Raw genomic sequence first — 20638 nt, forward strand, 5'->3', positions numbered from 1 at the left:
TGTCTTCTGCCTGGGGAAATTAAGACACTCCTATAGTGTACCTATAAACTTTTCATTTAGTTCAAAGCTTGTGTGTTTTTTTTTTTAACTTGAAGAACTTTCCAGTTCTACCCTGTATTTTATTATACTCACATTCTGTTTCCAAACTCTTTTTGATACGCTGTCCAAACACGCCTAAAAGTATGGCTTTATGCGATTGTCACGATGTCATCAAGAGCCGTTTTATCGAACCTACCACATTCAGCTTACCATAAATTTAAATAACAGATCACATCATAAATTCCATCAGAATAAATATTTTTCTAAAAGCATTTAACATTTTCTGTGATGGCGGATGCCAGAACTGCTTCACGTAAAAGTGGTAAAAGAAAAAAAAAGTAGCGCAGCAGTAATCAACTGGTGAAGAAAATTTACCATTAAGTTTCCAAGTGAAACACTTTTTAGAAGCACTGTATAATAAGGAGCCAGCTCTTTGACATGGTATATTATGGTGAGTAAGAGAGTTTGGCTAAGCTCCCAGAGCAAGAACAATCTATTGGATGCCACTGCATTTGCCCTTGCACGAGCGAGTTCCCCGATTGCTGCTTAATATTTTAACCTCTTCAAAGTGCTTTTGGAAGAGCTGGGACAGGAGATAGAGAATTACAGCTTGCTGTCCACTATCTCCCCGCTACAGTGTTATCAGCCTTAGAAACAGGTTACATAGCCTGGCCCAGATTCTGCTCTCCTCTCTCAGGCAAATAGCACAGCTGCAGTCAGCAGAAAACTCAGAGAAAGGCAGGAATGAGTTGAGCATTTGCCGCACAAAATTAATACCATCAAGGTTTCTTTAGGAAATGCTCGCTCTTTTTTTTTTTTTTTTTTTTTTTTTTTTTTTTTTTGATAGCCCTCACTGCAAGTCTTGCCAAATGAATCAGATTATAATTTCAGTTAGCAGCAGGTCTTTCCTTTAGTACAATCCCACCAGCTATTCCAATTACCCTTAAATTACTTTTGCAAATCAGGGGAAGGCATGCAAGGTACCAGCACCCGCGATGCCTCCCAAATTGAGCGAAGGCTTTAGGGATTGCACGCAGAGAAAAGAACCTGTTGTCACAGTGACAACACTTACTTGGCTGTCCAAATTAAACAGTCATGCTATTTTTAAGCTAGATCTCCCCGCCCTTTGGTTTCAGCAGATTCGTTTGCCACAGACGCCTAGTTTTAACGCAAGCGAGCGGGGGGCAGCGGCCGACCCCCTGCTCCCCAGGAGCGAGGGAGCATCCCGGCACGACCAGGCTTTCTGGGGAAGCCGCTCGGCCGGGTCCTCGCGGGCCACGGGCGCTCACCTCCGGATGCTTTTCTCCTGACACGCTAAGCTTCAGCTGCCAGTTCCTCCTTCGCACGCCTCTGGGGCGCCTCTCGCGTGGCTCTTTGCCCACCCGCAGGTGGGGCTCACGAACCCCCTCACCGCCACGGGCCGGGCAGCTCCCGACGCTGACCCTCGAGGGCGAGAGGATGGGCAGGCACGTGGGTCGCATGTTGGGGCCACGCTGCTTTTTTTTTTTTTTTTTTTTGCAAAAGCATTTGCAAAAGAAACGGAATTTGCGAAAGGAATGTAACCGGCAGCAAAAATACGGGGAGCTGAGACTGGGAAGCGGGAGGGGAAAGTGTTTACGTAGATGTTCATCTAATTTTTTCTGCCTTCTTTTCTCAGCGGCTGAAGCAGCAGTCAGAAGTTTGTGTTAATTGGCAGCAAATTAAGCAAAACTCCCGGTCTCGAAACTCTTTTGCCTGTGGCAGTGTGAGAGCCTCCCCGGCGCTCCCCCTTTTCCACTCGCCGTGCCAGCGGCGCCGTGCCCGCCGGTGGGGCGAGGGCAAGGCTCGGCAGTGCCGCCGAGGCCGCAGACCCCTTGCAGGGGAGACGGGCGCCGCTCCCCCCAGCTCCCGCGGCCCGGCCGGGCCTCTCGCTTCCTCCGGGCTTGGAAAGAGCTTCCGCACGAGAGGGCGTGCGGCCCGAAACGTCGCCTTGCTGCAGACTCCCCGTTCCCCTCCGCGGCTGGTGGGAGGTGAAGCAGGGGGCGTGAACACTTCTCCATCGCAAACAAAGAAAATCCTTGGTATTTTATAATAAGGGGTTTAAACTGCAGTTGGCCCACAACAGCAGCGTGCTGGGTGGCCATTGCAGAGCTCCAGACTTATTTGCTGCAGAGATTTTACCTTTGATACAAACAAAAGGTTTCCCACTCTTAACAAATCAATTCATTTTAGAGAACTTTATTTTGCCATCTTTTACTTGGGTTCATTTGCCTCTTTGGTGAGATATTGTGGCAAAAAAAGAAATTTATGCTGAGAAGTGGAAAGATTTCTAACCAGCCTTAACATACTCTTCATCCCTAAGTCAATACACACAGCCACCATAAGCTAGTGATAACTCAAAGGCTTCTGAAAGCAGAAAGAAGTTGATTTTCCAGAAGAAAAGAATGTGAAATCAGACACTGGTGGATACTTATTGTGCACATCTATCTTTTCAGCCACAGCAATATGTAGGTCAACAAAGATGCCAAAAAACATGAACATATCCATTGCAGATCATCACATAAGTGACCACAGCCACGTCGGAGAGAGGAGCAAAGCCCAGCAACACGCGTTTAACTCAGCTTCTTCAATAAGCTCCTTCATAACCACTTCATGCCCCACAGTCAGGACGAAGCGAGGAGAGATACTTTTGTAACAAAATCATAAGGAAGAGATGATTCAGGGTCAGTCTGGCATCACTTCCCCCCTCCCCCTTCTCCTTCAGAAATATTCAAAGGCCACAGCCAGAGACTGTGTCTGAACACTTTAAACAGACTGTTTTATAGCTTGAGAGATGGGCTTGCCCCCCAAAAGGCAAGCAAAATACCAGGGAAGCAGCTACGTGACAAGCGTGACAGAGGCTCCTTGGAGAGAGTGAGGGCAAATACTGCGAGTGCTCAGAGCATGAGGAATGACTCCATCCTCGCCGCGGCAGACGGGAGGTGTGACCTCCACGCGCTGTCCGGGCAGGAGCAAGAGCAAGGCTCGTGAGCGGTGACGCTCCAAGAGCAGCAGCGCTGTTGTGCTATACCCGTTTTTTGAGAAATGTGAAATCCCCTTCAGCCTACAACTGCAACACCTACCAAAAGGGCTAATTTTGCCAAGCGTGAATGAAAAAGAATTAAGCAGCTACACGGAGACCCCAGGTTCCTGTAAGCCCTGGAAAAGATGTTCAAAGCAACGTGGAAAGGCATGTTAAAAAAAAAAAAAATCCAAGTGACACCCATTCTAAGGTTTCTGTGCTAAGCTCCCAAATCCCCCGAGTTTGAATCCAGCTCCTATAAGATAACAAGGGGTGGTTTCATCCCTTCCCTTTGGCTACAACATGACACTACTGAGAAGGAAATCAAATGACAGTATTGCAAAGAGTCAGAGGCGAGGAGAGAAGATAGACATGATAAGTACACGGTGCTGGACATGGGATGCGAGCAAGGCACGGGCTGAAAAGTCCTGCCACAAATGATGGAGGCCATACAATGAGGCTTGACTACCAGCGGCAGGCCCGAGCCCGAGTGCTAAGGGTCTTACAAACCACCCCTCGAGGAGCTGAGGCTTAGCAGAGGGCGTGCGGACTGGGCGTACGCCGACAGCCGCGGCTGCGAGAGGCCAACCCGCTGGGGACGGAGCGGAGCGGGCAGCACGCCCGGACAGCGGGGAAGGAGTCGCCGCCCTGGGGAGGGCAGGGGTGAACTGAGGGGGCGGCGGGGGACGAGCGCCCTGCCGCGCTAACAAGGCAGCCGAGGGGGAGCGAAACGCTGACCGAGAACCGGCTGCGGCGCTCGCGGCCGGGGTCCGGGCGCCCTGGGGAGAGCAGGCAGAATCGGAGTGGCCACGGCGGGTACTAATCCCGTCCCTCAGCTTCCCGACATCAAAATAAAGAGCAACCACACACCGGAGCATAGGGGGAGGGAGAGAAAGAAGGGGAAGGGGGGAAAAATCCCAAGCAGAAGAAGATGTCCGTACCAGGATGGTTTCCTTTGTCATTAAAAGCAGCAGCCAGAGCAGGAAGGAGGAGGAATGTACATGTGTGTGCACACCATGTGGGACAAAGGCGGTGTATTTCTCCTTAGCCCAGAGCACTGCTGTCATCTGCCAGAGGTATGAGCGCTGTGTGCAAGCAGCACCAAACACCATTTGCCTCCTAGTGCCTTCAGTAATAGATTTTTCACGGTATTTTCTCATCTGAATTTTCCTTTTGGCTCCCCTGTTCTGACTGCATACATCCACTTTTGATGATACTCAAACAGCTGGCCGCAGACAAGTCGCAGGCTCACATGCCTGATGCAGCATATCGCAGGCACACACACGCGCGCACACACACACGCACACACACGCATACACACACCCCTGGCCCTGAGCCCCCCTCGCGTGCAGCAGCCCGCCGCCTTTGGGATGCTGCCTTTCGCCCAAGACCCCAGCCTCGCCGCCGCGGCCGCCGGGCCCCCCCCCCGCCCCCTCGGGGACACAGCCCCGAAACGCCGGGAGCAGCTGTGGGGGGAGCGGGAGGCGAGACGAGTTTCTGAATAGTTAAACAGAACAAAACAAAACAAAACAAAAAAGTTTGCCATAAGCAAACTCTGTTGCTGTCAAAAAATCCTCCCCCCCCCTTCAGCCCTCCCCTCCCCGGTTTTATTTTTAAGGCAGTTGATGTGGTAATTAAGAGTTTGGTGAGAGCGCGGCCAGGTCACCTCGTTTCTCAGATCAGAGCCCCATCAGAAATTCTTTCAAGTGTCCTGCGTCGCCGAAGATGACAACAGCGAATCAATAAGTGCTTGAAATGAAAGGGGCTGTTGGCTAGCCCCCGAGGCTACAGCTTTTCACACCGCCGGGCTTTTTGTCTTTTTTCTTTCTTTCTTTCTTTTTTCTTCCATTTTTTTTTTTTTTTTTTTTTCCTTTTTCCTCCCCCCGCCCCAACTTCGGGCGCTGCCCCGCGCTGCCTCCCGCCGCAGGAGCTGCCTGTCAGCCACCGCTCGGCGCCGGACGCAGGTAAGTGCGCTGCCGCCGGCCCCGCGCCCCGGCGGGCTCCGCGCTCCCGGCCCCGCGGCCGCCGCCCGCGGCGGCCCGCTGAGCCCTCCGCGCCCCCGCCTGCCCGCGGCCGCGTCGCGTCGCCCCGCGGAGCAGGGACACCGCAACAACCCGCGCAGTGTTTGCGCTTCCTCTTCTTTTGCTCCTCAAAAAAGCTACGACCACCACGATGATGATGGTGATGACGATAATGATAGAAGAAGGGTAAGGGATCAAAGCAAGGAAATATAGATACGGGAATCACTGCCTGACGCTTAGGTTACTTTGTGTTAACGGAGATTGCTCTGCTCCGAGGCACACCGTCGTCCTTACCCCTAATGTGTCCTGATTTAACAATCTTTCTAACGACCAAGATCCTCAGGACGTTTTAATTGGGTAATTCATTAGCGAGTCAATACAGACATTTATATATTCTTTTAGCTCAAGTGGTTAAGCACTAATTTCGAAATGATTATAAAACACTGGAATATGCCAGGCATAGTAATTTTAATTTATATGCAAATCAATGAGTCCGTTTGAAATGCTTATTTTTTTTAACAATTATTGTATTGTAGCATCGGGATCAACCGCCTGAATGAGCAATTTTGAAATCAGATCTGGACAGGAAGAAAATTTTCGAGCAGCCCAACAAATCAATAGAGTTTGAGTGTGTTAAACATAGCCAGCTATAGGTATTTACATACTCGTTTGCTGTCAGATAAGGAGCTCAGGGAGGTGGGAGGAGAGGACGGGGGGATGAGACGGAAAGGATTGCTCGCAAGGGTTGAGATCATAATCCAGGAATGAAGAAAGTAAATGGTCGCGCATTGCCCCATCACACACTTTCGAGGATAGCTCCGTTTTTCTCCAGTCCCCCCGTGGTGGCGGCTGGTGCAAGGTATTGAGGAATGCCTGAAATACGGGTCTCTATTTAATCGTGTCAAGCTTTGCGGGTTTTTTGTTTGCTGCTGGCGGTTTTTCCTTCCGCGGTCCCGGGCCGAGCTCCGCCAGCCCGAGCGCAGCGCGGCAGCCGGCCCCGCTGCGGCTGCGGCCGTGGCTGCGGCTCGGCGCTGCGCTAGCGCCGGGAGAAGCCCCCGGGCAGCGCGGCGGCGGGCAGCGGCCACGGACACGCGGGGACGCGGCCGGCCGAGAAGCAAGCGGAGCCGCTTTTCCAGCCGTAGGAGAAAAGCGGGGACGGCTGCCGGGGAGGGGGCAAGGAGGAGGCGAGCCCCCGTCCTCGGTGTCAAAGGCACCGACCTCGACAGCCAAAATTAGGCGGCCCGTGTCCGGCTCCGGCTGCAAACCGGGGCACCCGCGGTAGGGAAATACTCTTTTTACCTTCGCCGGGGTTTCTAAAGCTGTTTTATTGCACTGGAGGGAAGGGGTAAGCCAGAGCATAAATACAAGCGCCGCGGCCTTTCCTAGCCCTGAATTCTATTATTACATTTATTGCTTTGACAGAAGGGGGAAAAAATGAAATCCGTGTATTAAGTCAGCTCCACAGTTTGCAGACACCCTAGAACCCCCGTTCGGCGGCAGCATGTCTAATGTATTCCCTGGTGATTCTGGGCATTAATTAGTTGTTTAATAGGAGTATGACTAAAAATGTAAAAGAAGGATTAGGAGCGTGAAACGTATGTCCAGCTCCTTCCACACACTCGAGGAGGGAATGAAAATCACCCTGTATCTTATGTTTCTCTAGGAGCCATTTGCATTTCCCACCAGCTGCTCACTTCAGCTGCACCGGCTCTGGGCGCTCGGGGCAGAGCCCCGCTCAGCGGCCGCGCTGCCCCGCAGCCTGCGCGCCCGCAACCCCGCGGGCGCGGCGCAGGGTGCGCGCATTTCCCGGCGCACGCCGGCGCGGGGCTGCAGCTGGGCATCCCCTTCGCTCCGGCCCCTTCCTCAGGCGCGGTGCGCAACCGGACCTCGCCGTGCCCGGGACAGGTAGCCGAGGGCACCTTTAATTCCTGTATTTCTCTGCAGAAAACTCCCGCACGTTTTCATCCTCTGCGAGAGGAAACAAACTCTGCGCTTCGCGCTGCAGTTGCTGCGGCGTCGTGTTTAAATCGCTTTCTCTGTTCACGTCGGGAAGTCGCGGTGCTGCTGAAGGCAGCGCGGTTGCCCCAGGAGCCTCCTGCGGAGCGACTCGGTCCAAACTTAGCCTTTGCAAAGGGTTTGCTTTCCCCCTCCAGAAATGGTTGCCTACCCCCTGCCCACGTTTCTTAATAACCCAGACTCGCTGGAGGCTGAAACAGTTTAAAAGTGGCCCCAAACAGATCAGGTGCGGCGTCCGACTCAAGAAAGCGAGTTATTTTTTTCGAACGGTTCCTCTGTGAACAAAGCCGCGGAAATGCTGCGAGGAAACCGATCCTTTTAGTTTGGTTTAAATCATTCTGTCTGACTTCGTTATTTTTTTAAGCACAGAAAACATCACAAAATCGAAAATATATCCCCCCCCTCCTCCCCGGCGCACACGCGGTGCCGTTTCGGAAGAGCAGGGAGAGACTCGACGGAGGTGTTTTCCCGCTAGCATCCTTGAGCGAGGCGCGGTGGATAACACCGAGCGGGGAAGGATTTACCCTGCCTCGGCACCAGCGCTGCGTGTACGAACAACAACCCCAGGGACTGCAAAAAAAATAAAAATTAAAAAATTAAAAAAGAAGAAAGGAAAATGGGAAAAAAAGAAAAAAAAAGAAAATGGGGAAATTGAAAAAGAAAAGGGGGGGGAATAAGGAACGAGCGGGACCTCTCGCAGCGGGGCGGCATCCCTCCTCGCACCTGGCGGCAGCGCAGCCGGTGGCGCGGCCGCCCGCCGGCCTCCGCCGGGAAAGTTGGGCAAGTTACTTGTGCCGCCGGGCGGGGCGGACCCTGCGCGGGCGCGGAGGCACCGCGGCCGCCCGCTCCCACCTGGCCTCTCCCCTGGCCGCCCGGTGCCGCCGCCGCCTGCCCTCTCGCTCCTTCCTCCGCGGCGGGGGGAGGGAGGGGTGTGCGCGGCCCCTTGCGCGCCCCGCGCAGCGCCGCGCAGCCGCCGCCGCCGCCGCCCTCCCCCGCCCCGCGGCGGGCTCGGAGGAATCTCTGTGACGTCACAGAGGGAGAGCGGGCGGGAGCGCGGGCCGGAGCGGGGCGGGGGGCGGGAGCGGAGGCGGGCGGGAGGCAGCGGCGGCGGCTCCGCAGGCAGCGCAGGAGCCCGGCGCGGCCCCGCCGCCCAGCCCCGCGCCCGGGAAGGAGCCTCCGCGGCGCGGGGAGCGCGGCTGGCCGGCCCCGGTGAGTGAGGCCCGCGGGGCGGAGGGGTGCGGAGCGGAGCGGGGCGGCCGGCGGGGCTCCGCGGCCGCGGGGCGGGAAGGGGCCGGGCGCGGCGGAGAGCGGTAGCGGGCGAGCGGCGGAGGCCTTGAGCGGGGCCCTTTTGCTACGGGTTGTGTAATTACTCGGCTCCGATCAGATTAATCCTAATTTCCAAATTGCTCGTCTTTGTGGAGAGACTTTTTAAAGCGGCTCCAGTTGCTAATTTCCTCGGAGGCAATTAGGGCTAATGGAGCGAGGTCGGCGCGCAGCGAAGCGCTGCCTCTCGGCTGCCACTGCGGCCCCGTCTGCAGCCGCGCCGGGAGCCGACCCGCGGCCGCGGAGCCCCGCGGAGCCCCCGCGCAGGCAGCGCCTTCCCACGCCCGGGCGCTGGCAAGCCCCGCGGGCAGCGCGGGTGGGTCTGCGCGCTCCCTGCGCGCCGCGGCCGCCCCTCCGCCCCCCGCGGCCCTGTCTCCCGCGAGCAACATGCGCGGGGGAGCGGCGGGGCCCGGCCGCCCCCTGCGTGCGCCGCGGAGGTCTGGGCCTCGCACGCAGCGCCCGTTTCGTTTGCGAGCCAGCGACAAGCCGCCGCGGGCCTCTCACAAAAACCCTCCCGCCGGTTCGCGGACCTCGCGATTTCGGGCGTTGCTGCGATTTTTTCCAGGGACTCTGAATATTTTTTTTTCCCCGCGAAAGAATAGCGATAGATAGTAAAAAGAAAAAAAAATAGCAATCGCGTATGAGCGCGCTTTGTTGTCCGCATCGTGCAGCTTTTGCAGCCGGAGAGCCCGAGCAGGTTGCTCGTGGCCTGAGCTGGCCCGGCGAGCCGCGGAGAAAAAGCAGGGCTTGCGCGGCTTGGGCGCTTGCTGCATGCTCAACTGCGCGGAGGAGCTGGAATATTTGTCCGCGGAGAAGTGCTTGGAGAAAAGGAAACTGAAAAGGGAGCGGAGAGCAGAGGCGCCGGGCTCGAAACAATAGGAAAACGCTTCTCGCTCCTGTGGGCTCCGGGTTTTACAACTGCTGCCTTAAAAATTAAAAGAGGGTATTGAGACTAGAAAGGAAAGAAGCAGTATAGGCTACTGAGAGCAAAAAATATAAAAATAAAAAAGTAATAATAATCCTGCCTGGGAAGGTACATTTATCCTAGGAAGAGAGCGATTAAGGGCAGAGAAAAACTTCCCGCCGGCGGCGGTGGGGAGCTGTGTATCTCAATTTGTTAGATAAATTAGCCATCGAAGCGGGCGGCAAGGGAGGGCAGCTGAAGCTGAATCTGTCATGCCAGGCCAGTCTTGACAGAGCCGATTTAAGGAGAGTCAGTTTTCTTGATCGCCTTCCCAATAATTTAGCCACAGCTCATATACTAGGCCCAGTTACCGGGGGGAGCGTTTGGCACGGATTGGAGTTTCTCCCGAGGCCTCCTTCGGCTTTGAGCAGAAACCGCTGTGTCATACTACTGCTGCGAGCGGTGCCGAGGAGCTACCTGCGCGGGCCCCCCTCGTTTCGCCCCCTTTTTGCGTGCGAAATGCTCGCCGCCGCGGAGCGAGGCCGCGCCGCGCCGGCCGCGAGCGGGGCGCTGCTGCCCGGGTTATTTCAGCCAAAACGTTCGTAAGCGCCGGGCTGCGGCACTGCTAAGCGCCGGCTAACACCGCGCCCGGCGCGGACATCCAGGAAGAGGCGAAGAAGGAGGAGGAGGAGGATTACCGAAACGATGGTGACATGCAAATTTCCCCCGAAATTATCATAAATAAACATTTGAAGCCTGGACTAATAAAACCCCATCTGTGTTACTTCATATCGAGTTAGTAGGGAGCTGTGATAATGAATTTTGTAATATCTCACCAACAGACATCTCAATCAGGCACTAATCCTGTGATTTTAGAGCCGAGCGGAGCGCGGGGAAGCGGCCCGGACACGGGGCGGCCGTGCATCTCCCGCGGCGCCGGGGCGCGCTGCGGCGCCCGGACGGGGTCCCCGGGACGGGCCCGGGCCCTCCTGCAACGCAGCTGCGCGTCCGCGGACGCCGACCGGGCACCCGGCGGGCGGAGGCTGAGCTTCTTGACGACCTGGGAAAATCGGCACCGCCGTTTTTGCGTCCTTCCGCGGGTGCGGTCGGTCTGTCCGCAGGGGCGGGCGGGGGCTCGGTTTTGACTCGGGGAGAAGTGGCATCGAGCGAAAGTCGTTCGGAAAAGACGCGGCGCACGTAACTTGCCCGCTGCGACGGGGCTCCCGAGAAGCTGGCTTGCTTTTTTATTTGCACTCCCGCACTCTCGAGTTGTTATTATTATTTTTAACCCGATGCCATTAATGTTTTTCAGATAACGGGTAATGGAGTCCAACTGTCGCAAACTTGTGTCAGCCTGTGTTCAGCTAGGTAAGAGACCGCGCTCCCGACGGCTCTTCGCGCAGGCGGGCCGGGGCGGCGGCGCGGGGGGGCGCGCAGCGGCTGAGCGCCCGCGGGCCGCTCTCTCCGCAGGGGTGCAGCCGGCCGCCGTGGAGTGCCTTTTCTCCAAGGACGCGGAGCTCAAGAAGGGGGAGCTGAGCGAGGCGCCCGAGGGCCGCAAGGAGCCCGCCGGCAGCAAGCTCTTCGGCCGCCAGCACCCCGGCGCCCATGGTAAGCGCCGCGCCCTTCCGCGCCCCTCCGCGGGATGCGCCGCCGCCGCCGCGCAGCCCCCGACCGCGCCGCGCCCGCCTGCGCGGCCTCAGGGCGCCCCCTGCCGCCCACCGCGCTGCGCCACGCAGCCGCGGGCCGGGCCGGGGGGGCTGGCGGGCCCCGCTGCGCGCATCTTGCGCCTTGCCCCGCGGGCCCCCCCGGCCCCATCCGGCCCCCGCAGGCTCGTACTGAAACCCGCCGCAACGCCGCCTCCGTGCGCCGCTCCGCTGCCACCACGGGTTTGGGGCTTCCTCCCCCAAAACGCGCCGCCCCCCCCCCGCTGGCCCCGCACAGGCACCGCGCAAGGCCCCGCTGGCGGCGCCCCCGAGCGCCCGCTGCAGGGGCCGGGGGGGAGGGGGGGGGCGGGAGCCCGACGGGCGGAGAAGGAAAACAGCAATGCAAACATATTACAAAGAAGAAAACAAGCGCGCTGTATTTCAAGAGACTGTTTAATCCAAGATAAACGTAATTTTGTTTAAATAAAATATATTAACCTGAATTAATAATACAGGAAACTAGACTGAATTAATAATGTACGTATCCCTGGTCTCGTGGTTAAACACTTCCTCGTAAGAATACTGTATTAACCCTATTTGGCCAAACAGCTCGCTGTTTCTCAAATAACATCCAGTGATTTCAGGAGCAGCCGCGTCCCCTTCCCAGTTCCACCACCCCCTCCCCAGGAGACTTTGAGCATGATTTGATAGCTGGACATCAAAACCCCTAGAAGAAGAAACGATTAGTCTAAAGGAAGGTTGGAAAGCAAAATCCAGGGTAATTCCAAACGCGAAGGTATTATGAGCCAATCATTTTTAATCCCGGAAACATACATGATATTAAATTGTGCACAAATAGGCTTTACCAGAGTCTGGTGTTTTTTCCCTCCACCAGTAATAAGTGTTAAATAACGTGGAAAGGAAGGGTGACATTGCTTTATATATGGTTTGAAAATAAGAAAGGCCTTTTTACCCTTCCCTGACTTTTCCTCCCGAAGAACAGGTGGTCTTAATCAAAGCCCTTAGCACGATCTAATGGGAAAGGAGGGACCTTTCTGATATAATAAATTTATGAGTCCTTACACGCCAGCTTTATTCGACTAAGTATTTATAAAAGTAATATCCACATATGCTCTCTGACATGGTAACTTTTACTTCCTCTGCTGAAAAACAAATGGTTATTTTCTTAACCATCAATTATGAACCTAGATTATTGTAGTACATGTAAAATTTCCTTCCTCATTATCGTATCAGTAAGTCTATTTTTTACCCTTCAGATTGAAGGGGAAATTGCTATCTAAACAGCTTTAATGCAATTAATTAAAATGTAAGTTTGAGGTGAAGCAATGCTGAGTTACCTAGCCATTAAAACCGTCCTGTTTACGAAGTGGAGAACTGCCCACAGATGTGATCATATTCATGCAGATATGCGATGCGTATGTGCAGACCTTATATGTACCTAAACGCAACAGATAATGACAAGTCTTGAAATGCCCTGAGCTGCACGGGCAACTCACTACAAATAATAGAAAGCATGGATGTTTTCTTTTGATTCAGATGAGGTTTGAGGTTTCTTTTTTTCTTTTCTTTTTTGCCATTTTTTTTCTTTCCTTTGCTTTTAATCATGTAGTGCTCGTTGATTTTTGCGTTGCCTGCGTGTCAGGACTTCGTGTTTTATGTGATTTACTTCGAATGAGCCCTGTCCTTCGGGCAGGCTGTGTGAGGAAGCAGGGAAACACAGCGATGATAATTTAAAACCCTGTTCTGTCGGAGTGCCGTTTTCAAAATTACCAGTGCGCTTAGTAGTTTGGCGAGCTAGATACAATATGTAATCGTGATGCGAATAATTGCTAACTAGTAGCATTGGCAGTAAGGGTAATAATGCGAGTGTTCAGTGAGACAGATACTTACGTGAAGGGAGGAAACGAAATTCAGTAAGAGATCCTACAGACTACACAGGCGCGTTCGGGTTCCTGCAGGGAAGCTCTTTGGGGAACAAGGCACAGTGAGGAGGCTTCAGAAGACGCGGGTCCGTAGCCATGCCGAGGACATGAAAATATGGAAGTATGAAAACGTGATTGCAGCCTAGAATGTCACATGCAGCTCGGCGGGTGTTATATTAACCTAGACAGTCGGGAAAAAAATTGCTTCCGGATGACCAACCCCACAAAATTAGGAAAACTTTAAGCACACGCTTCGAAAGCCACACCGCACACGCACTGGTTTCTGATGGTGTTATTCGAATAATCTTTTTCGCGGGATAGGAGGATGTTTGAAAAGTGTGTGTGTGTCTACATCTAATTTATGAGCTGCATTCATTTTGTCTAAGCAATCGTTTTCCGTAATCGCTAACCTGGGCATTGCTGAAACAGCAGCCTCCCGACACTGAGCGTTGGAATCGCCTGCCGCCTTGTGTCACCATTCAGCGTCCCAAATTGATTGTTTCAGCTGCTTTCCCCCAAAAAATCAGTCTGGGGGCTGAATATGCACTAACTTAACATCACTTTTAGGGAAGAAAAGAGAGAGAGAAAGAGAGAGAGAAAGGCTGAATGGGCTTGCGGCTCGGAGGGGCGGAGAGGCGCGGGGGGCTGCGCCCCTCGAGGCGCCCGGGCGCGGAGAGGGGCGGCCCAGCCTCCGCCTCCCCCTCCGCCCCCGCGGCCGGCGCTGGGGCCAGGGGCCGCGGCGGAGCGCCGGGCCGGCCCCGGGGAGGAGCCGGGGGCGGGAAGGGCACCCGGGAGCCGGCGCTTCTGGGGCAAGGCAGGGAAAGTCACTCTCCCCTTCCAGTAGCCCCTGCGAAGTGCAAATTAAAAGTTATTTGTTGTGCTGCGGGGATATAACTTCCCCCACCCCACCCCCCGCCCCGGCCGCCCGCCGCCGCCTGAGAATAACATATGCAGCAGTTGTTAGCCTCACTCCAGGGAAAACTAAATGTATAACGAAAGCTTATTCGTGAGCAGGAATATACTAATGGAACAATCTGATGTCTTCTTAATCCTATGTAAAAAGCTCTGTAGTCTTCCTAATATTGACTGAATGGGTAATTAATGGCTCTTCATCTAGGAGAATACCCGGTAATCCGAGATAGGCGAAAGACAACAAGCCAAAGGTAAAAGACAACAGGACTAGCTGGAGACTCTACATAAGAACCGATTTATCCGTTTAGGAGAGTATTACGTCTAGAAACAATGATCCTATAAGTAGATAAAGGCAAAAGTGGGAAAAATAAATAGCCGCCGTGGGGCTTGCAGCCGGCCCGGCTCCCCGCGGCTGCGCTCCCGGCCCCGCTCGCCTCCTGCCGCCGGCAGCGGCGGGGCTGCAAGGGCGAAAACACCCGGCCGGGAAAAATGGGGGGGGGGGGGGAGAGAAGGGGAGGAATCGTCTCCAAATCCCCACTGTTTGGGTATTTGCAGCTGGCAGGTGCCCCGCTTCCGTTCCCCGAACGGGCGTTTGCGGGCGGCGGCCCCGCGCAGCGGCGCGCAGCGGGCGCGCAGCGGAGCGGGCGGCAGCACGGGGCGCCCCCCTGCAGCGACCCGGCCCCGAAAGAGATGGGGGCTTCCAGCAGAAAATGAAAAAAAACGCTCTTGACATTTTAATTGAAACCTTTGCCGCTAGTATATTACTCGGGTGACTACAATTAGGTTGTTTTCTGGTCGGTTGACAGCTTTTAAAATATTATTTCGCTCGGGAAATAAAAGCTTCATCTGAGATTATAGGTGGGTATTTGGGGATTTATGTGATTTATGGGCGCCATGACAAGCAGGGCTGCGTGGTAGCTGCCCTCCTGCCGGCGGTGGTGGGGTGTAAGGAAATGCCGGCACCCTTTCGCCCGGGGAGCCGGCCGGCGGCGGGAGCAGAAGGGGCGGGCCCCCGGGCCGGGGTGCCCGCGGCTGAGCGCGTAAGAAGCGCTTTCCGCCTTGCCAACCGCTCGTTTGGAGCTGGTCGTTTGGAGGCAGGGCGAGAGAAGCCATTTCTCAAATGAACTAAAAAATATATAACGAAAACAAAAACAAACAAAAACGAACGAAAAAATCTCCAAAACGACAGAAAAAAGCGGGGGGGGGGGGGGGCTGCTGCACGAAAGATGAGGGAGGGCTCTGTTTCTGTGTTCCGCGGCCGAGGCGCGCAGCCCTCCGCTCGCCCTATTAAAAACGCGCGGGGCGTCTGCGGGATCGTTGCACCGCGGCCGGCGGGGCTGCGCGGGGCCGGGCCCTCTCCGGCGCCCTCCATGGGAGCGCGCCGCTCCGCGCCCGCGCAGGCCTGGGGCGCGGGCGGCTGCGAGACCAGGTCGGAGCGCGAGGTTAAGAAGAAACGGGGATGTGATTAGTAAACAAATTGTGCGGAATGGAGCTGGATTCATATTGACTCAGTTATAGGTCATCTGCTGCCGGTGCAAAGGGAGGAAATATTTACTTTACACATATACTTTATGATCTTGGGGGAATTAGAGGAAATTCAATAAGAAAACGGCTAGAATCATTTTAAACCCCCTATTTAAAAGACTTAAGCAAATTAGAGTCTTATCAGATTAAAATCCACTACAAATGTAAGAGCATTGTCTCCATCGAAACGCTGTGGGGTCTGAGGAAAGAGATTCTTTGCCAAATCTCAGGGATAAAAACACGTCATTTAAACACCAGTTAATGAGCAGAATGTAAATTAATTTAACCTTCTTTACTAACAGGCAGCGAAAGTAATATGTATAATTTAGCGATAAGTAAGATTGCGAGAGACGATGATAGGTATCTGCGAAGAGCGCATCGGCTAGCGAGAGGGACCTGTGCGGGAGTGGGGGAAGGCAAGAGGATACAGGAAAGTTTGGGCGCTGCGATTTGGGGCTGGCGGGCCAGCCCTGCGGCGAGCTGCTGTAACTTTTGCTTACAAAATGCCCGTGCCTGCGCAGAGCGATTCTGCGCTCCAGGCGCAAATCTGCGCGCGCGTCTGCAGCGAGGGGCTCCGCACCCTTGGCCGGGAGCCGGGCGGCCCGGCGCGGGGGTCGGGCTCCTTGGCCCTTGGAGATGCTCGGCCCCCGTATTAGATCCGCTGGAAATGCGCCCCGTCCCCACTGCTCGCTCCTCCTGCGCGCCCGTGGGCCGCGCCAGGCCGGCGCGCGGGCGGCAGCGCAGCCGCGGCAGGGGGCTGCGCGGGCGCGGAGGTGCGGGCGTGCCGGCTGAAGAGCCTTGGCACGGCCGTGCGCGCACTCGCTCCCGGGATTAGGGGTTAAATCTTGCCCCTGTGTGCCCGGCAGGGGGGATTTGGTTCCGCGCCCACGCGCGAGGTGCCTGCGCGCTCCCGGGCCGCCGCCGGCACTGTGCGAGGCGTCGGCGGGTCTCGTTTGCGCCTGGAAATGGTTTTCGTGGCCCCGGCGAACGGTGCTGGGCCGCGGTGCGGAGCCCCGGGCCCCGGTGAGGGACGGGGTCCCGGCCGCGAGCGGGGGTCGGCGCGCAGCGACAAATAAATTAGTCAGATGTGGCAGGCGGTGGGGAAAGGGCTGCTGCGCCCCGTGGCCCGGAAGCCGCCCGGAAGGACGGGCGAAGAGCCGCGGCGGCGAGAGCTGCTCGCCCGCGGCCTCGGCCCGCAGCGCGGCCCCGCGCAGGGTTTGCCCGGGCGGCTGCGGCGCGGCGCAGCGCTGCGCGGCGGCGGCTCCGGGCCGGGGGGGCGGCGGCGGCGGCGGCGGGGGGCGGCGGCGGCGGGGCGGGGGGCGGCGGCGGGGGCGGGCCGGGCCCGGTGACATCACGGCCGGGGCGGCCGCCCCGGTTTAAGACGTTGGGCCAAGAGGGAAGCGCGGAGCTGACGCGGTGCCCGGCTGGCCGCGGCGCGGCGCGGGTCCATGCGCGGGCGGCGCAGAGCAGCGCGCAGCGCCGCTGCCGCCTCGCCTCCCCGCGGCCGCTCGGCCCGGCCCGGCCCGGTCCCTTGCTGCCCGGGCCGGGCAGTGCCGGTGCCGGCGTCGGTGCCGGTGCCGCCGCCGCGGGACCGGAGCTGCTCGGCCGCGTTGTGTCGCCGTCGCTTGCGCCGTCGCGGCGCGGCGCGGCTCCGCACGCAGCGGCGGTGACAAGGGGGACGCTCGCCGCCGCCGCCGGCAGCGCCGGGGCTGCTCCGCGCCCGCGGACGGGGCGCCGCGCCCGCACGCCGACACGTAGCGACACCGCCAGACCCCCGCACACACTCTCCTGTCGACCCCCCAGGCGCGCACGTAGACTTTGGCGTCCTTTTGCCGATGAACTGCATGAAAGACCCGTTAAGCCTGGAGCGCCTGGGAGCCGGGAATAAGCTGTGCTCCTCCTCACCTTCCTCCTCCTCCTCTTCATCATCTTGCCACCACCACCAGCCCGCGCTGGCCATGGCTACCGCGCTGGCGCCGGGGCAGGCTCGCTCCTCCTTGGAGTCCGCCAAGCACCGGCTGGAGGTGCACACCATCTCCGACACCTCCAGCCCAGAGGCCACAGGTAAGAGCGGGGAGCAGCAGCGACCCCCTGCCCCGCGTCTGCCCGGGCCGGGCCGGGCCGGGCCGCGGCGCCCGCCCGGAGAGCCTCCTGCCGCGGCCCGACGTGCGCCCCGCGGCCGCTGGGCCTGCGCCGCCGCCGCCCTCTCCCCCGGGAGCGCTCTCAAAGCGGCGCCGAGAGTCCCCGCTTGTTTTCACGCGTGCTGGATCCGTGTGCCGACGCAGAGAAAGAGCGTTACATGGAGTCAGACAGGCGAATACCTTTCATATAGACGAGAGAATAATGTGTGTACAGGCGGGTGAATAATGTGTATGTAGGTAGACGAATAACATGCATATATTCAGGCGAATAACATGTATATATTCATAGGTGAATAATATACCTGGATAGGTGAATAACATATATATCGATAGGCGAGTAGCTGGCACACAGAGGAATAACTTGAATATGGATAGGTGAATAACTTGTGTATGGATAGGCGAATAACTGGTACATAGATAGGCAATAACCTGTATATAGGTATGCGTTTAGGCGGCTCCGTGCATCTGGCTCCCCCAGCACCATCCCTTCGTCACGGGTCTGGCTGCGGGCACCGCGGGCGCGCAGGGCTATGGGAGCGCGCGGGGCGGCCGCGGGGTGCGCGGGGCGGAGCGGGGCGGCGCAGGCGGCCGCTGCGGTGCTGCCCGCGGTTAATGATTGCCCGAGGCCGGCGGCAAGCGGATCCGCCGCGGGGATCTCTGCCCCAGTCGCTGGGGAAGAGGCGTTTTTTGAGTCTGAGGTGCCCGCGGTTTTTTCTCTCCCCTTTTTTCCCCCTTCCCAGAGAAAGATAAGAGCCAGCAGAGCAAGAGCGAGGATGCGGGATCCGAGGACCCCTCCAAGAAGAAGAGACAACGGCGGCAGCGGACTCATTTCACGAGCCAGCAGCTGCAGGAGCTGGAGGCCACTTTCCAGCGGAATCGCTACCCGGACATGTCCACCCGGGAGGAGATCGCCGTCTGGACCAACCTCACCGAAGCCAGGGTTAGGGTAAGTGCCGCCGCGAAGCCCCGCGTCCGGCCAGCGAGGTGGCGGCGGGAGGAGAGGGGGCCGCGGTGTTCGCAGCTGCTTTCGATTTCGGTCTGTGCTCGAAGTTGAGCGCACAGAGCAGCGCAGGGCCGGGCGTTTCTGTCGCAACGAGACGGAGCGGGAGCTCCCTCTCTCTCTGCAGTACGGCCGCTTGCACGTTTCGCCCTCACCGTGCAAAGCGTCCTGCTCCTTTTGATCGAAACGCTAACGAAAACATTAGCCAAGAAAGCAACTTGGAACAGGCTGCAACCTGCGCTGCCACTAATGAGAAGAAGATGTAAAATACACACGGGCTTTGGCTTAACTCGGAGGCGCTCCCGACGTGCCCTTCCTTGCATTTTCTTTCTTTTGGTTTCCCAACTCGGCGAGCGCTCTCTCCGCCCTTTCCCCCTCCGAGATCTATGGGAGCAGCGCGCCGCGCTAAGAGGACCCCGAGCCCGGGCCAAATCCTGCTGGCGCGCAAGGCCGCGCCGCAAAGGCGGCTGAACGCGGGCCGCGGTGCTCCCGGCGCGGTTGCTCCTCCGGCCCCGCGGAGCGGGCGGCGTGCGGGGCAGCGGCTCTGCGCCCGCGCCGGGGCGGCCGCTTTCGCCGGGCCGGGCCGAGCCGGGCCGGGGCTCCCCGCGGCCTCCCCCCTCCCCCCCGCCGCGGCAGCCCGGGGCGAGCGGGGCTCGTGTAAACACCGCGGGGCGGCTCCAATACACAGAGCGGCGGCGCTGCCCCGCGGTCAGACACCCAGATGTGGATTGGGAGAGGGCACGTTTCCCCCATCGTCTGCGGGGAGGGTCCCTTAGATCTGATTTAGCACGTTGTTAAAAGGCGATTTTTTTCCCTCCCCCTCCCTCAAAGAGCAGTCGAACAAGTTTGCTTAGAAGCGGTTTTTGGCTCTGGAAGCTTTTTCGCACAAGGGGAACTTGTAGCTTTAACAAACTGAAGCAACGATTTATTTATTAGTCGCTGGCTGCCTCCCTCCCTCCCGCAATAGGAAATATTGCCTTAAAGTCCCGCGGATTTCTAGGCGCTTTGCCCCCGATTTTGCACTCCCAGTTGCCCGTGGGTGGCTCTGGTTTGGAGGAAGCCAAGGAGGGAGGGAGGGGAAAGAAAAAAGGAGACAGAAAAAGCCGCGGGAGCGCTCGCCTCGCTGCCGGGGTCGTGCTTGGCCGGGGAAGCAGGGCCGAGAAAGCCCCCGGCGGCCAGGCCCTGCGATGGGCTCGGGGCGCCGGCTCGGCCGCCAGCGCCGAGGCGCCCAGAGGCAGCCGGAGGGCCGCGGCTGCGACTCACTAACGCGCCTTTCCCTCCCCATCCCCCGTTTTTAAAGGTTTGGTTCAAGAACCGCAGAGCCAAATGGAGAAAGAGAGAGAGGAACCAGCAAGCCGAGCTTTGCAAAAATGGCTTTGGTCCACAGTTTAACGGCCTCATGCAGCCCTACGATGACATGTACCCCGGCTACTCTTACAACAACTGGGCAGCCAAAGGCCTGACCTCCGCTTCCCTCTCCACCAAAAGCTTCCCTTTCTTCAACTCCATGAATGTCAACCCTCTGTCTTCTCAGAGCATGTTCTCCCCTCCAAACTCCATCTCCTCCATGAGTATGTCTTCAAGCATGGTACCCTCCGCAGTCACGGGGGTCCCCGGCTCCAGCCTCAACAGCCTGAATAACTTGAACAACTTGAGCAATCCCTCCCTGAATTCTGCAGTGCCAACGCCAGCCTGTCCTTATGCTCCTCCAACACCTCCTTATGTATATAGGGACACATGTAACTCCAGCTTGGCGAGTCTGAGACTTAAAGCCAAGCAGCACTCCAGTTTTGGCTATGCCAGTGTGCAGAACCCCGCTTCCAACCTGAGTGCTTGCCAGTACGCTGTGGACAGACCCGTGTGAAATGCAAAAGTGTAAAACACTGCATGGGAATCCCTCCCCATTTCCCACAGAGACTGAGAATTACGCTAGGAAGTAATGGGCACTATAGGGAAAGAGAAAGGAGGAAAAAACAGAGAGAGAGAGGAAGGAGAGAGAGAAAGAGAGAAAAGGAAACCACTGAAATAAGATAGTTCCTTTGTTTTCAAAGGACCTCCTACAGATTCTGAGATCTTTCACTAAGAGTATTTCAACAGTTACAAGGACATATATATATATATACATATATATA

General features: G+C 57.1%; 1 protein-coding gene across 3 annotated transcripts; it reads left to right on the plus strand.

Moving 5' to 3' along the window:
• Positions 1–10665: 10665 nt before the first annotated feature.
• On the plus strand, positions 10666–20370 carry PITX2 (paired like homeodomain 2). Of its 3 annotated transcripts, none has more exons than XM_062574871.1 (4): positions 10666–10711; positions 10814–10951; positions 18247–18452; positions 19807–20370. In XM_062574871.1, exons 1-4 carry the CDS (start codon positions 10666–10668, stop codon positions 20368–20370), a joined length of 954 nt encoding a protein of 317 aa, XP_062430855.1. The 3 variants fall into 3 exon arrangements, with proteins under 3 accessions (XP_062430855.1, XP_062430853.1, XP_062430856.1); XM_062574869.1 differs by lacking the exon at positions 10814–10951 and adding an exon at positions 17169–17429; XM_062574872.1 differs by lacking the exon at positions 10814–10951.
• The last annotated feature ends 268 nt before the right edge of the window (positions 20371–20638 follow it).

This window comes from Rhea pennata, chromosome 4 (assembly GCF_028389875.1).
Source record: "Rhea pennata isolate bPtePen1 chromosome 4, bPtePen1.pri, whole genome shotgun sequence".
In the NCBI taxonomy this organism is placed as follows: domain Eukaryota; kingdom Metazoa; phylum Chordata; class Aves; order Rheiformes; family Rheidae; genus Rhea; species Rhea pennata.